This window comes from Rhagoletis pomonella, unplaced genomic scaffold (genome assembly GCF_013731165.1).
Source record: "Rhagoletis pomonella isolate Grant_MI unplaced genomic scaffold, Rhpom_1.0 Rhpom_scaffold_00004, whole genome shotgun sequence".
Taxonomy (NCBI): Eukaryota; Metazoa; Arthropoda; class Insecta; order Diptera; family Tephritidae; genus Rhagoletis; species Rhagoletis pomonella.
In genome coordinates this window covers 5,089,136-5,102,891 of record NW_023458558.1, presented here as the reverse complement: position 1 = coordinate 5,102,891, position 13,756 = coordinate 5,089,136, and the positions used below count along the sequence as shown (strand labels likewise).

At 36.1% G+C, this 13,756-nt stretch overlaps 2 protein-coding genes across 3 annotated transcripts in view; one reads left to right on the top strand and one right to left on the bottom strand.

Moving 5' to 3' along the window:
• Positions 1-473: 473 nt before the first annotated feature.
• LOC118737276 (aftiphilin-like) lies at positions 474-7,714 on the bottom strand. The gene is made up of 7 exons (XM_036467680.1): positions 6,987-7,714; positions 6,592-6,807; positions 5,570-6,516; positions 4,919-5,503; positions 4,578-4,806; positions 1,512-2,306; positions 474-535 (listed from the first exon to the last, which is right to left on the bottom strand). Exons 2-7 carry the CDS (start codon positions 6,764-6,766, stop codon positions 474-476), a joined length of 2,793 nt encoding a protein of 930 aa, XP_036323573.1. The 5' UTR covers positions 6,767-6,807; positions 6,987-7,714.
• A 4,081-nt stretch (positions 7,715-11,795) lies between these two features.
• LOC118736839 (phosphopantothenate--cysteine ligase-like) overlaps positions 11,796-13,756 on the top strand; it is a 73,231-nt gene continuing 71,270 nt past the window's right edge. For both annotated transcript variants that reach the window (XM_036466898.1, XM_036466897.1), the window contains exon 1: positions 11,796-12,170. The gene's annotated coding sequence lies outside the window, so the exon portion shown is untranslated. The remainder of the gene's footprint in view (positions 12,171-13,756) is intronic.

Below are 13,756 nucleotides of genomic sequence, written 5' to 3'. Positions count from 1 at the left end.
TCCTTTGTCCAGGTGGTAAAAAGGGTTGGCGGGGATTTTGTTGGGGCGAGGGCTAGGCTCCTTGTAGTGAAGACGCAAGAAAGTTCGGTGAGGTAACCGTTTACTTTCGAGCACAAGTCATCAATCCCATACCCAGACGCCATTATCGAGCATAAGAGACAATCGAGACTCCATCTGGTAGTTGAGGGTGCTTTGAAATGTAAAAAGAAGCGAGGAAAGGACATCACCCTGTGGGACAACCTGTTTCATTTTTCTCGGATTGCTGGTTTTGTCTCCAAAAATGACCAACAAATGTCGACCACTCAGATAATTCGCCGACCACCGCTTGAGCCCCTGTGGGAGAGACGAAGCCTTAATGTCTTTTAGTAGCTTGAAATGGCTGAAGGTTTCAAATGACTTTGACAGATCTAACAGTACTAGGACTGTTCTCTCACAGGGGCGGTTTTGGTTAAGGCTACGAGTTATATGGGTGTTTATGGCGTTAAACGCTGTTGTACACAGCACAGCATTTTACGAAACTTATGCTGCTGCCTCACTGGGATCGAGTGGTTTGTGTAGTGCGGGAGTAGCAAGTCCTCAAGTGTCTTTGTTACCGGGGAAAGGAGGGCGCGGTCGCCGAAGGAAATTTCGACTATGTCGTCACGCTTCGTCGGGTTGGATAGTGACCGCACGGTTGACCAGAGCTTGCTCACACCAGGGGTGAAGTTACCACTCTTCAAATGCTCTTCCCACTTCTTCGGGGCGAAGGTTGTCACGCTCATCGATCAGAACAGCCACTTCCGCCAGAAAATTCGGACGGGGGTCCGAAGCAAGCTGCAGTGACAAACCTTCGGAACTTACGCGCACCTACGTGAAAGTCGGTTGGTGTGGGAAGGGTAGAAAAGGTCGTCGTTCATTGTGCAGAACGTCTAATCGTCTATCTGCTCAGCCAAGTGTATTCCCCCACGATCATTCGACAGGCTTGAATGCCAAAGATTGTGGTGCGCGTTGAAGTTACCGACTACCATACGGTTTTTACCTCTGAGGAGCGCACCTATTTCAGGTGTTGAATTGATGGGCAACTGCGTCTCTTGGACCGCAGCTATCAATATTCCATGCCGACCCATAGACGGGGGTGGTAGATCGTAGATCGGGCTTGCGTGAGAATGTCATGGACACCGTCGAGTCTAGTAGTTAGGTAACGTGTGTCTGCATGGCATCTGTGAGTCTGAGGAGATGCATTCTGTCATGCCTGATTTTTAGGATTTAGTGGCGATGACAAAACAATTTAAATGCATTGTAGATATATTATTTATATTTAATTAACTGTTTTAAAACAATTAGTAAAGATAATTTTTGCCTGAATAGTGAGCAGACCATCTTAGCACAAATAAAATTTCACCATTGGTGCTACTGCATTGTTTTTCGGAAGCAAAGATTCAATTAAAAAACAGGTGCGGTACATATTCCTACTTTAACCTACACGATGCAAATACCTTAAAATATGCCACAACAACAATTTTTTAACTTACAACTACAATCCGGCATTCGATTTGTTTTTAAGTGAAAGTTGGCAAATTCCAGTGGATTATTAGTTAAGTTATTATCATTGCAAAAATCGTCGCATTTTAACGTCGGTGCATAAATGCAATTTGATAGTTGATCGGTTTTAAAGGTTGGCATTTCAAAGTGAGTGGTTAAATTTGAATGTATGGTATTATTGTTGATCATGTTAAGCGTTGGATTTTGATGGAGGGTTGCCGAAATGTGATTAGTAAAATTTTTGAAGTACATTAATGGTTCAATAGTGACGACATTTCCAACAGTACGTTGAGCGACAAGCGAATGAAGTGAAGCATAAGTATTTGTAGAGTGAGAAGCGCATAGTCCACGATTTACATGTGTTGTATTACAATTAGCCCGTGCATTGGTTTGACAATTTTGATAAGTGCAAGGATTTGGAAACGTGTTGGTATTGTGTGGTGTGGAATAGGAAGCGGACGTAGAATTGGCAAAGACATTTTTGTTATTATAAGTTAATAATGTTGGTGGTAATGATGATATTGATGATGATAATTGACCAGATGTAACCAATGCGGGTGTTGTTGTTGTTGTTGTTGTTTGTATTATTTGAGTATTTAAAGGCATTAATTGAAAGCGGTTCATTTCGTTAGTTAATTTATAATTAGCGGTGGTTGTTATTGTTGTTGTTGTGGTTGTTGTTGGAGTAGTTGTCGACGTTATTTGTTCCAACGTTGTTGCACATGCAGAGAAGGAGGAATCAACAGTTAAGTTATCAAGCTTAGTAGCCATCACCATAACTTTGTCTAGATCCAATAGTAAAGTGTGAACATGTGATGCTAGTCATTTTTGTAATTCATCATCATTGATTTGATTGTTTGATTAGAGAATCAAGTGGTTGGTTGGTGGGTGTTACATACATAGACATGTGTTGTTAGACAGATAGACAAGTTATTTTGTGTTTGTTAATTCCGAAACCGAAGGTTGTAAAATAATCAAATTAAGTACTTGTTAAAACTTAGTTAGTGGTAATCAAAAATACTTTTTACAATATTAAAAGCGTTTATCAAAAAAAAAAATAATAATGGGGAAGGCATAAATATTTTAATTGAATTTCAACCAAGCTAACTGTAAAAAGATTAGGTTAAAAAACATAAACAAACATGCATACGCTGAAATTCGCAGCCATGTATAGATTTGCTTGATATTTTTTTGGTAGAAAATAAAATTACAATCAAAATTAAAGCGTCATAACAGTGATGATCATAAAATTGGAAGTAATTATGCAAAAACTGTTGCTTCTAGCATAAATAGTCGGCCATTCAAGGGCATTAAATACCTAGAACGCAAGATATGCATACAAACATATACATTTACATGTATGTACGTATACATCCGTATAGCGGCATGTCTGTACAATTAAGTTACGTTTGAAGTGCCACATGCACGGTAAATTTGCATTAAGATATTTGTATGTATGTTTAATAAAAAATTATACATTGAAAACAAAACTTTTTGTTCAATAAAAATAACAGTTAAAATGTAAGTATACAATTTCGATAAACAAACTTTATATATGTTCATTATAATATTCATTATAATATAGAGCATTTGCAATGATATTCTTGATCAAGTAAATTTTAACTGCTATATTTGAAACCTTTTGAAAAATAAATGAAATCATGATTTTCAGATTTCTTATTTACATATAATAATATGCCTTGTACAAATACTGGTGAGCCACATTGTTAAAAAAAAACTCTCTAAAAATACAATAGGTGTTTAAAACGAGAATCAAAAAGGAATTTGCATAACCTAAGACAAGAAGAGACATTTTAAAAATTTAAAAAACTGTATTCTTTGACCTTCGCAATCACAAAACTTTTAAAGTCCAAATAGATTGGACCGGTTAGGTTGTTACTCATTTTTTTGGCTGCTTACTAATTTTAATGTTTATAAGTACAAATTTTTTCGGCAAAGTAAATATCGATACCTGAGTGGAACGTCGACCTATATCGCCCGCCAGCAGCCAGTTCTAAAACGCCCTATCTCAGAAAATTTTTGAAGAACACCATACTTCAGCATTTGATTGAAGATGGCTATAGTTCGGTATTTGATTCAAAAACACCCTATCTCAGCACATTTTCAATGTACTTTCGGCTAAGATAGGGCGTTTTCATCCGAATTCTGGGATAGGGCGTTTTTCAACCAAATTTTGAGATAGGGTGTTTTCAAGTAAAATTCTGTGACAGGGCGTTCTTCAATCAAATTCTGCGGAATGGTGTTCTTAAAAGGGTTTCTGAGCTAGGGCGTTTTCGAACTAGCAGATATCGATATCGTTACCTTAAATCACCAAGGCCCTAACCAACACTTTTTTCGAAACTGCGTTTTTTAAAGATTTTGGTAGAATATATTAAAATAAACCTTCAATAAAAATTTTTAAGTTTTAGTACCAAAAACAACGGAACTACACGCCACTTTTTAAAAAGCTCTACCTCTTTGTTGGTTAGGGCCTTTGTGAATTAACTTCGAAGTGTAAATTTTAAAACGCAAGATTTATAAATCACTTTACAAAAAGTTAGTTATGAGGAACATGTATATTTAAATGTTAATTAAAAACTAAAGCAAGCATTACTGTTTCTAGCAGCAGGAAAGCCATTGAAATTCTGTAAACATTTTAAACTTACACACATTTTACACGCGAACTTTATTTTTTTCTTTATAGCACAGTGCCGTAGTTAAATATGAAGCGTTTTCCATGCAGTTTGTAAATATAAATAGATATATTAAGCAATTAAAAGCCTTCGCAAGTAAACAAAAAAAAAAACTTAATTACAGATTTCAGGGGAGAAATGCGCATAGACAATAAATGATGCAGAAAATAAGCGACTGAAAACAAAATTCAGTTTCGAAATAATAAAAAAAGAACGCAAGATGTATAAAGCTCAATATATTTAAATAGCTTGCAGAGGAAGCGTTTCTGTAGATTTTTGCTTGGTATAGCGTTAAAATTTTAAGTGTAAGTATTCATTTTAAATTACACCAGTTAAGTAGTCAGTTTACATGATGAAACTTACCGTCAAGTGGGTTCACTAGACCGGCGCTTTGCCAATCAAACTCAACATCAGGTACATCCGTTTTCATAGAGTAGTTGCTAACGTCACTGCCATTGCTGTAATGTTCCGAGTCGATGCCTGCTGTTGTTGTTGACGGGTTGACTGTTTGTGGTTTCAATGGCTTTAGCGGATTAAAACTGAGATTGGCAGCAAAACGGGGCATTGATGGATTCCAATTCTCACCAAAGAGCTACAGAAATTATTTTGTAGTTATTAATTTTATTTATTTATTTATTTATTTAGCATAGTTTGTAGTTATTAAATAAGCATAAATAATATATGACTGCATTATTCATTCTTACAATGTTTCTCGAATCAATGCCTATTGAGCGTACAAGCGCATGCCGTATTTCCGACTGCGGCCACTGGAATTCCAAGGCTTTGGCAGCTTCTATCGACTCAAAAGGAAGTGTGGCGTTTGGTGATTGCAAACTGGAAAGAGCGTCTGGCGCTGTACTTTCTTTATCGCTGTCAACACTTTCATCTGCAGGTGGAAACATCAGTTTTAACACCGAACCTATACGGTCACTTATATTTCCACTGGTCGCAGGTGGCGTATGTGTATTCATAATAGCAGTATTTGCAGTGAATTCAGAAGTGGGTATGGCAAGTGAAGCTTCTTCGAAATCGCCGAAGTCGTCATCGTCGCTATTCTCAACTTCTTTTGCTTGAGATTCCGAATCAATTTTCAACGTTGCAAGACTATTTTCATTTAGTGCTATACCCTTTTTAGTCCCGTCATTACATGTTGCTGCTACACCTTCTGAATTTTGCGATGATATAATTGGTTTAGTATCGGAAACTGATGTTGGTGCCGAACAAAAGTCTTGGAAATCATCAAAATCATTCTCATCATCATTATTTTGGGTAGTACTTTCTACAGGGAGCTGCAAACAGTTAAAAATATTCAATGTATTTTTGAAGCTTTCAAAAATCAACATTAGTCCTCTTACCTCGCCTACGGGTTTGACATCATTGCAGTCACTCTTGGTTATCACATTCGAATCGGCTGCCTTCATTGGGCAGGTTGTTGGGTTTGTAATCTCAGTTGCCGATTCGAAATCTGCGAAATCACCGAAATCGTCATTAAGTTGCTCGCTGCCATAGGGCGTAGTCTTAGTAATATTTTCAAATTCATGGGTGATGTTATTATCGTGGTTTGACAAGCTATTTCTATTTATATCCTCCACTTTTGTCAGTGGTTTGTCTTCTTTTGGTGACGACGGCGCGCCAACGACATGGATCGCAAAGAAATCCGCCGAATTTATGTCAGCACTGCTTGTAAAGGGCGACGTTGTTGATATGGTGGACTTTTTTGGAGATCGATGGCACTCCTCATCGCTACTGTCGTCTGCTATATCTTCTAACAGCACAAGTTGAGTCAAAGGAGGAGGAATTTCAGAAAATATCGTTATAGCATTTGGTTGTGCTTTAATGTCCTGCTCATTAGACAATATCGATTCATTTTTAGTTCCACTTTTTTCTTTAGTTGTAATAGCATCTGTAGTGTGTGCAAACTTGGGTAGACTTTCCGATTCCGCGCAAGTTTCATTTGTGATTTTGGTGTCACTCAAGTTGTGAATAACCCAATTATTGTCTTTCTCTGGTTGCGGGTGGCTTGTTACTGAATCATTTGTATTGCTAGTCTCATCCACATTAGTTATACCGTCACTAATACGCTCTTGATTGGTTTCTCTGCTTACAATATTGTAGTTAATTGCCTCGATTAGTTCTAGCTTAACTTCCTCGCGGGCTGAACAAACGTCATGTTCAGTTTGTAGCGGAGGTGGAGTTATCGGTGCATTAACACACTCTTCTAAACTTGGTGGTACATCGGTAAAGCCACTCGTCGTGGATGAGCTTAGTTCGAACTGCAGCGGCGTGCGTGGCAATGAGGGGACTTTAGAAATAAATAAAAAATATTAAATGTGTTAAAAATTAGTGATCAAAATGTTTTTATCAAATATTTCCTTACTATCAGTATTTGTTGCATTCTCATTTATGTCTGCGGCGAACGCGAAATCACCGTATTCATCTTCGTCTTCAAGTGTTAAAGTGGGCGGCAAACCGGAATCGTCGTCCTCTTCACCAAAATCAATTGGTGGCGGAGTGCTGCACAGAAGCGGTGCTATAGGAGGCACGCCTGCCATTTCAAGTGCTTTCTTTGGTTTTTATATATATATATTTTTATCTATAATGATAAACATTTATATATTAACATATATTAAAAATTAGAAACATAGCATGATAATGATAAACAGTAGTTCTGCTCTTAAAAAAACGGGAGCTCTCTAATACACTGAAGCTGCTGCGCCTTGCTTTTTTATGAGCGTTGAATGCGTCATCAAATCACAACCGTTGTACACTCACCTTATCGAGTTTTGGCCACGTAAGGGAAGGGGTGCAGATGATTAGTTACAGTGCAATCAGCTCAGCCAGGCTGTGCTTTTACCCGCACGTAAGCTCGATGTAGTATCACCCTAAGTATATTTACTTAATTTTACAGTGGTTCCATTAAAGAGTGCAAAGATGCTATATACGTAATTCAGAAATATTATTATTTTGGCATTTTGTTAATCCTATACAGCACGAAATAGGTTTAGCGAACAGCAACTTCAGAAAATTAAACTTGCTTCATTTTTCATTAGTATAACATAATTACGATTTATGCGACAGTACAAATTGTATCGAATTACACTTGTTTATTTTTCGATACCATACAAATAGATATTTTATTTTAATTTTCTCGAATGACACCAGCTGGAAAGTTTTTTTGTGTACCTATCATGCAATACTAGAGGAAATCGTCGCACCTCTTGATAAGCCAAGTCCTGCATGCATGCAGCAGCTGATAAAATTTTTGTATACAACTATAATACACCTTTTTGTATGCAAATAAAAGCTTAAAAGGCTTTTGTCACTATTTATTTAAACATTGTTGGCAAATTTTTGCTCGTCTACAACCTCGTAAAATTTTCCAAAATATGCAAGGAAAATGTCATACTACACCTGAAATAATTCTTATGAGTTGCCGGATTTCGAAATCCGTTTTAATAAGGTCTGTTGCACAACATGTCAGATATGGAACAATCTATGAACGAATAAGTGTGCATCCAACTGTAGCGCTGGTATTCAGTAATTCAATCTTATCTGAAATCATTAAACTTGTGACTAGAAATAAGTGACTAATTGTGTGACATTAGATGATTTGGGCATGAGATTTGGGTATTCAGCAAAGGGTAAATTTTGACATTTCTCGTGGTGAATACGAACTTCAAAATTTTCCGTAGCTCATGGGGCTAGGTAAAATTTTGACAGGTTATACACATAAAATTGCTTGGCGGAAAAAAAAAGTGAGCAAAAAATGAAAGCTGACAAAGTACAAGAAAGCATGCATTACTTGCAAGTTATAACATAAATATAAGCTTTGTTTCTTAACAGTTAATTATCACAAATTATCACTAATTTCTGCTGGAATTCGTTTCTTAACCCAAAAAACCAGCAGAAACTAACTGCTCTCTCCTTGTCTTACGCTCTCAATTTTTTGTCTCTCCTGCTAATTTCCGCTAGTAAATTTTTTACTAACAGAAACTTGCAGCTGTCAAAATGGATAAACGAAAATTCGCGCCAAATATTTTAAATAGTCAAATACATCGATTAGCTGTTTACAGCTAGTTTTGTGTTTCTTTAATTTTTCTTTATTTTAAAAAAGTTCATTAAAAATGTGTAGTGAAGCTGAATTGTGTAGCTGAAAGCTTTAAGACAGAGGGTTCCGTAGAAAAGTCACCGGGCTTCCGCGATATTAGTGTTGGTATGAATAAGGACGGCGGTCGGTAAAAGTTCTTATTCATATTTAAATTACAATGCCTTTGATTTTTAATAATTTGTTGCGATCATTAGACTGCCGCTCGAGAGATCCGGGTTCGAATCCTCCTCGGGCGCACAGACTTATTTTACTTATTTTTATTTGTTTTTTTTTTTGTTAGTTTTATTTTTGTACATTATCTTTAGATTTTAATAAAAAAGAAATCAAAGAATCTTTCTTTCTTTTTGTGACCAGCTCAGAGCCAGCTGACAAATGTGTGACTTTATTTTGAGATTAGAGACAGCTTACTGAATACCGAATAGTCTCAAAATCCATGTTCACCGCGAAAAGTCATTATAAGTGACTAGAGACTGCTTACTGAATCTCGCCTTGAAAATCACCTTGTATAAATTCGCTTCGGTCAAAATGATGTGTTTGTTGTAAACAAGGCGAATTCATACTACACCAAACACATCATTTTGACATTCAGAAGGACCGCGGCGAAAATCTAAATTCGCCAGTACAAGTTTTGTACAAGGCGAATTAATATAAGGTGATAGCAGGAGTACAAAAACAAAAATCTACATGTATTTTGTTTTTGCTTTGGCGGCATAAACTGTCAAAATCTGTAAGAGTGTGTATAGAAATTCAAACAAAATTTTTCAATTTGATATCAGAAGCCGTGCGGCGAAACACATACACAAAATCAGCTGAGCTAGTAACACCACCTTATATTAATTCGCCTTGGGCGAATCTATACAAGATGGTCAAGACGAATTTATAAAATTGTACAAATTCGCCTTGAAGATGATGTTATCGGATCCAGTGTTGCCAGCTCTTCGGCATGAGAAAACGTCCTTCTTGGTCTGAAAAACGTCATTTCCTACCCAAAAACGTCTTTTTAAATTTTTTCAAAAAATTTTTCTTATTAAACTCTTATTGTATACAAAGGTACATATGTACGTAAGGCATATTAAAATGTCATTTTGACAGAGCATATTTAAAATTCATTGTAAACTGGTTTGATATCGTTAATATAAAAATCATTTTGTATATACACTTGTGATCAGCTGATTAAGTCATCACCATTTTGGTCGATTTTGGCTGTTTTTCTTTTGTTTATTTAATGTTTACTATTTTTCCATAAAAGCCAAGCTCATTATATAACAAAAAAACTATAAATCCTTATTTCAAACTTTGTGCAAAAATTATAAAAAATCTGCAAAGCTTCAACTAGATTTTCAACTTTCTATTTTTTAGATTTTTTTTTGAGTATGCAGTTTGAAAGCCCATTAAATTTCAGGGCGATAGCGTGCAATTTTAGAGGGTCTAATAATCGCTTTGATTTTTAATATTTTTTTTCTTGTAGACATCTGGTAAGGGTTGGTTGTCGAAAATGCTAAATTACGTTCTGCTAAGAAGGAGCATAGCAATACTTCAGCCTTTTTTCGTTCATTACATTTTCAATGAAGTCATACAAAATTCGCCGACTTTTTTCTGACTTCTTATGCTGCTACCAGTTTTTTGATGCTTTTGCGAGCGCAGCACGTATTGCAAGAGATCAGCTCTTCCTGATTAATGTGCAATTGCAAACACTATAATAAGCCTCGTAACCTCAAGTGTTTACACAACCAGCCTTTGAACATGGGATCCTCAGTCCAAGAATAAAAAAAAACAATGCGCGTACGCTTGGTATGCATCATATTTAAGTCAACTGTGTCCAGAGAATATATATATCTCTTGAATCAGTTGCTGCGAAACACAAAGCTTGTAAAGATTTATTAAGAAAATAGTTCAAAATCAGTTCAACTTAATAAACGTCATTTTTTACATAAAAAACGTCCAAACGCTTTTACTGATAAGACAGCACACTCATCAAAAGCAAAAACAAATTACATGTAAACTTTGGGGCGAATTTAGTTTCGACAAAATACATGTGGTTGTTGTTGTTGTAATATAAATTCGCCAGTAACACCGCGAGTGTTGCTGTTTAAGATTTTGAAATTGTACAAAATTAACGACAAAAACTTTACCCTTTTGAGCTTAATTGTACTTTTCACCAATTCCGTCAATGCACTAATCCCGTTTTCCTTCTTCTAAACATACACCTTTTCTTCTACTAGAGTGGGTTTATCTTTCAGTTCATTGTACAGCTAAGTTGATGTAGAATCCATTTCACGTAACTTATCATTGAGGTTTCTCCAACTAGCCGATAAAGCCACAAATAAATTCTCAAATCGTATTTAAAAATTATATTAAAAACAAAAAAAATTAAAAATTAGCCCAGCCCGGGTTACTATATAGAAAGTAGAAATTTTTAGTTTTAACGCATGAAATTCACGTAGAATTTTTTACATTGAACCCCTGAGTTATTCAACTCCTTCATTTTCTTCAGGATCGTCATTAGGTAAACTGCATTTTCAAAAATTTTTTCAAAGTAAATAGAGAAAAGGGTTATTTCACCCATCGGTTCTTAAAAAAAAACGCAGTAACCACAACGCTCAAGACCAAAGAACGTAGATAACAAGAAGGGACAACTCGTTATAATTGTAGCGTAAGTGCGCAACAGGGCATGCCTTCTCTTTTCATCCAATCAAAAAACATACTAGGGCAAAAAAGAAGGCACACCCCTGTTGCTCACATTCGCTACAATTACATCGAGTTTTCCCTTCTTGCTATCTATGTTCTTTGTCAACACTAATATTAATATTTATTTTCCATTTACTTTCAACATTACAATTCCGAATTTCGTTTCGTACCAAACATGAAATGTAGGTATGTCCATTTACTTAAACGCAAACGGATTAATAATCAAAGTGGCAAATATTTCAGAATTTGGTACAACAAGTACTTTTGGAATGAAATAATTTTACTGAAAAAAGTAAACTAACTTAAAATATCAACGCTGTACACCAGCTTGCATAAATTCGTCTTGGGCAGCACCCTGTCACTTACGGCGCGTTTACACAAGGTGAAGTTAACGGCGAATTTAGATTTTCGCCGCAGTACTTCGTAATGTCAAAATGATGAGTTTGTTGTAAACAAGGCGAATTCATATTACAGTCGCCTTGATTTTGATAAAAGGCAAGGCGTATTTATACAAAGTGGTGTTACTGGCGAATTTAGATTATAACAACGACAACCACATGTATTTTGTATGGAGGGTGTTATGTCAAATCTCAGTTCGCTCCAAAGTTTACATGTATTTTGTTTTTGCTTTTGATGGCTGTGCTGTCAAATCAGTAAAGCAAAAACAAAATACATGTAAGGCGACGAAATCAGCTGATTTTACAACACCACCTTGTATAATACAAATTTGCCGTGAAATCAGCGGACCCGATAACACCACCTTGTATAAATTCGCCTTTGGGTAGAAAGAATTGCACTGCGCTTGTGTGATTTCCGTCAAATTCTTGTTGGACATTAGACATGGAGTGCAATCAGAGTTTTATTGAACACATCACAGGTCGAACGTAAATCAGTTTACAAGATAAATGTATCGGAATTCTTCACAGTTTAACAACGAAAGTGAAATAGATTTCTCGCCTTTGTGTACGTGCGCGTTCGCTACGGGGGGAGAGCTCGTGATACGCGACTAATAATTTAAGACACCACTGGAATTGTCGAAAACTAATAGTTCTGTGTTATGTAGTCGCGTGTTAATTGATGAATTATTTATTTTGAAGTAATTTTTAGCAGCTTTTATTCATTTTTATTATAAATCTGTTCCTGCTCGCGCCTATCATCTGGTTAGTACCTACTTACCTTGCTAGCACAATTGAACAAATCAGCGAGTGTATGTACGTATGACACATATGTACATACATATGTATACATATGAATACATATGTACATACATATGTATACATATGAATACATGTATACACGTAATATTAAGCAAATCTGTTTTATTAAATGATTGTTAGTATAGCCGACATTATAGTATTTTCAATGCTTTCCCAGAACTATCAGTGCTGAAACGTTTTTTTTTTATATCGCGATATTAGATACGATAGTTTTTTAAATTTCTGATTAATATGATGATTATTAAAGGTGCAATCCCGTATTCCTCTTACTCGGACTAGTAAAACTGTCAAAAAATAAAAATTCGCTCAGAGCGAGAGAGTAACATTGAAAAGTACGGGATCGCTTTCTAGTAAAAAATGGTAACTTCTGTCAACTTCAACATAACCTCAAAATTTTGGTTGTAAGTTTTTGCTTATTCTGTATGTAAACACACTCAGCTCACACATGTAAATAACCAAAAATATTTAGAACAAGTAATTAAATACTTTTCAACATGAATTAGCAGAGTGCACTTTTCTTTTGTTTACAATTTGGTTGCCAAACACACTACAGCTGATCGTTTGACACATTTACCAGAATTTACCAGCAAAAAATTCTCGGACTAAAACTGGTCACTTCTGACAGAGAGAGAACCGTATTTATTCTCTTTTTTGTCCTCTCAATAGTCAGAGAACCGAGTACGGGATCGATTTCCAGTAAAATCTGACTAGTCAGGACTCGTGCGGGATCGCAACTTAACAGTTGACAGTTGAGTAGACTGCATCCCTACAATAACAGTGATAGTCATTTGATCGATCATGTGATAATCACTGGTGATGGAGATAAGCGAGCACTTCTATCAACTTTTTAAGACCAATATGCTAAACGTGATGTTAACATTTGTGTACATGTGATCTTCCGTCTTCCTCCAACTTATGGCCTTATTTAGTGGTCTCTTTTTAAACAACGCAAAATTTGCAAATGTGGTAGTAAGATAAATGATAATGTGTTACGTTTCCATCGCACAATTCCTGTAGGGAGACACATACAGAGATCGTTAGATTGGCAACCCTTGCGTCGACGGACCCAACGAATGTTGGCCAACACTCAACTTTTGACGCATATAAGTCCGTCACTGCTGACAGTTGTATAACCTTGCGTTTACACAAGACAAGAAAATTGAGAATATGTCTCGTTGTTTGGGTAAATATATTAGAAAAAAAGTGTGAATGTTTTGTTATTGTATCTGCAAAATTGACTTGTATAAACCCCAAGTACGCGGCCATAAGGAACAGATGATTTTTGTTTACAGGCGCAACACCTTCATTGTGGCGTATCTCTGCGTTACGTACGCCACTACCTTCACATACTTTTCCATTATTGACGTACAAGTACCCATTCTAAAGGGCCTATAACGGCCCGTCTCCACAGGCAAAAGATTTAGCCTACCAACTGTAGTTTTTATTGCCTGATAAAAATTTTATCAGAGGCGTTTTTTATCTTGATAAAAGCATTTGTAAGATGGCTATTTTTGCCGGATTTCATCACT

What these genes read in the sequence shown, in the direction of transcription:
- LOC118737276 (XM_036467680.1), bottom strand. Translation starts at nt 6,766, where the DNA reads ATGGCAGGCGTGCCTCCTATAGCACCGCTTCTGTGCAGCACTCCGCCA. An exon ending in ATGTCAAACCCGTAGGCGAG is followed by an intron (nt 5,504 to 5,569) that starts GTAAGAGGACTA and finishes AACTGTTTGCAG; the next exon opens with CTCCCTGTAGAAAGTACTAC. An exon ending in TCGAATGCCGGATTGTAGTT is followed by an intron (nt 536 to 1,511) that starts GTAAGTTAAAAA and finishes ACTCGATCCCAG; the next exon opens with TGAGGCAGCAGCATAAGTTT.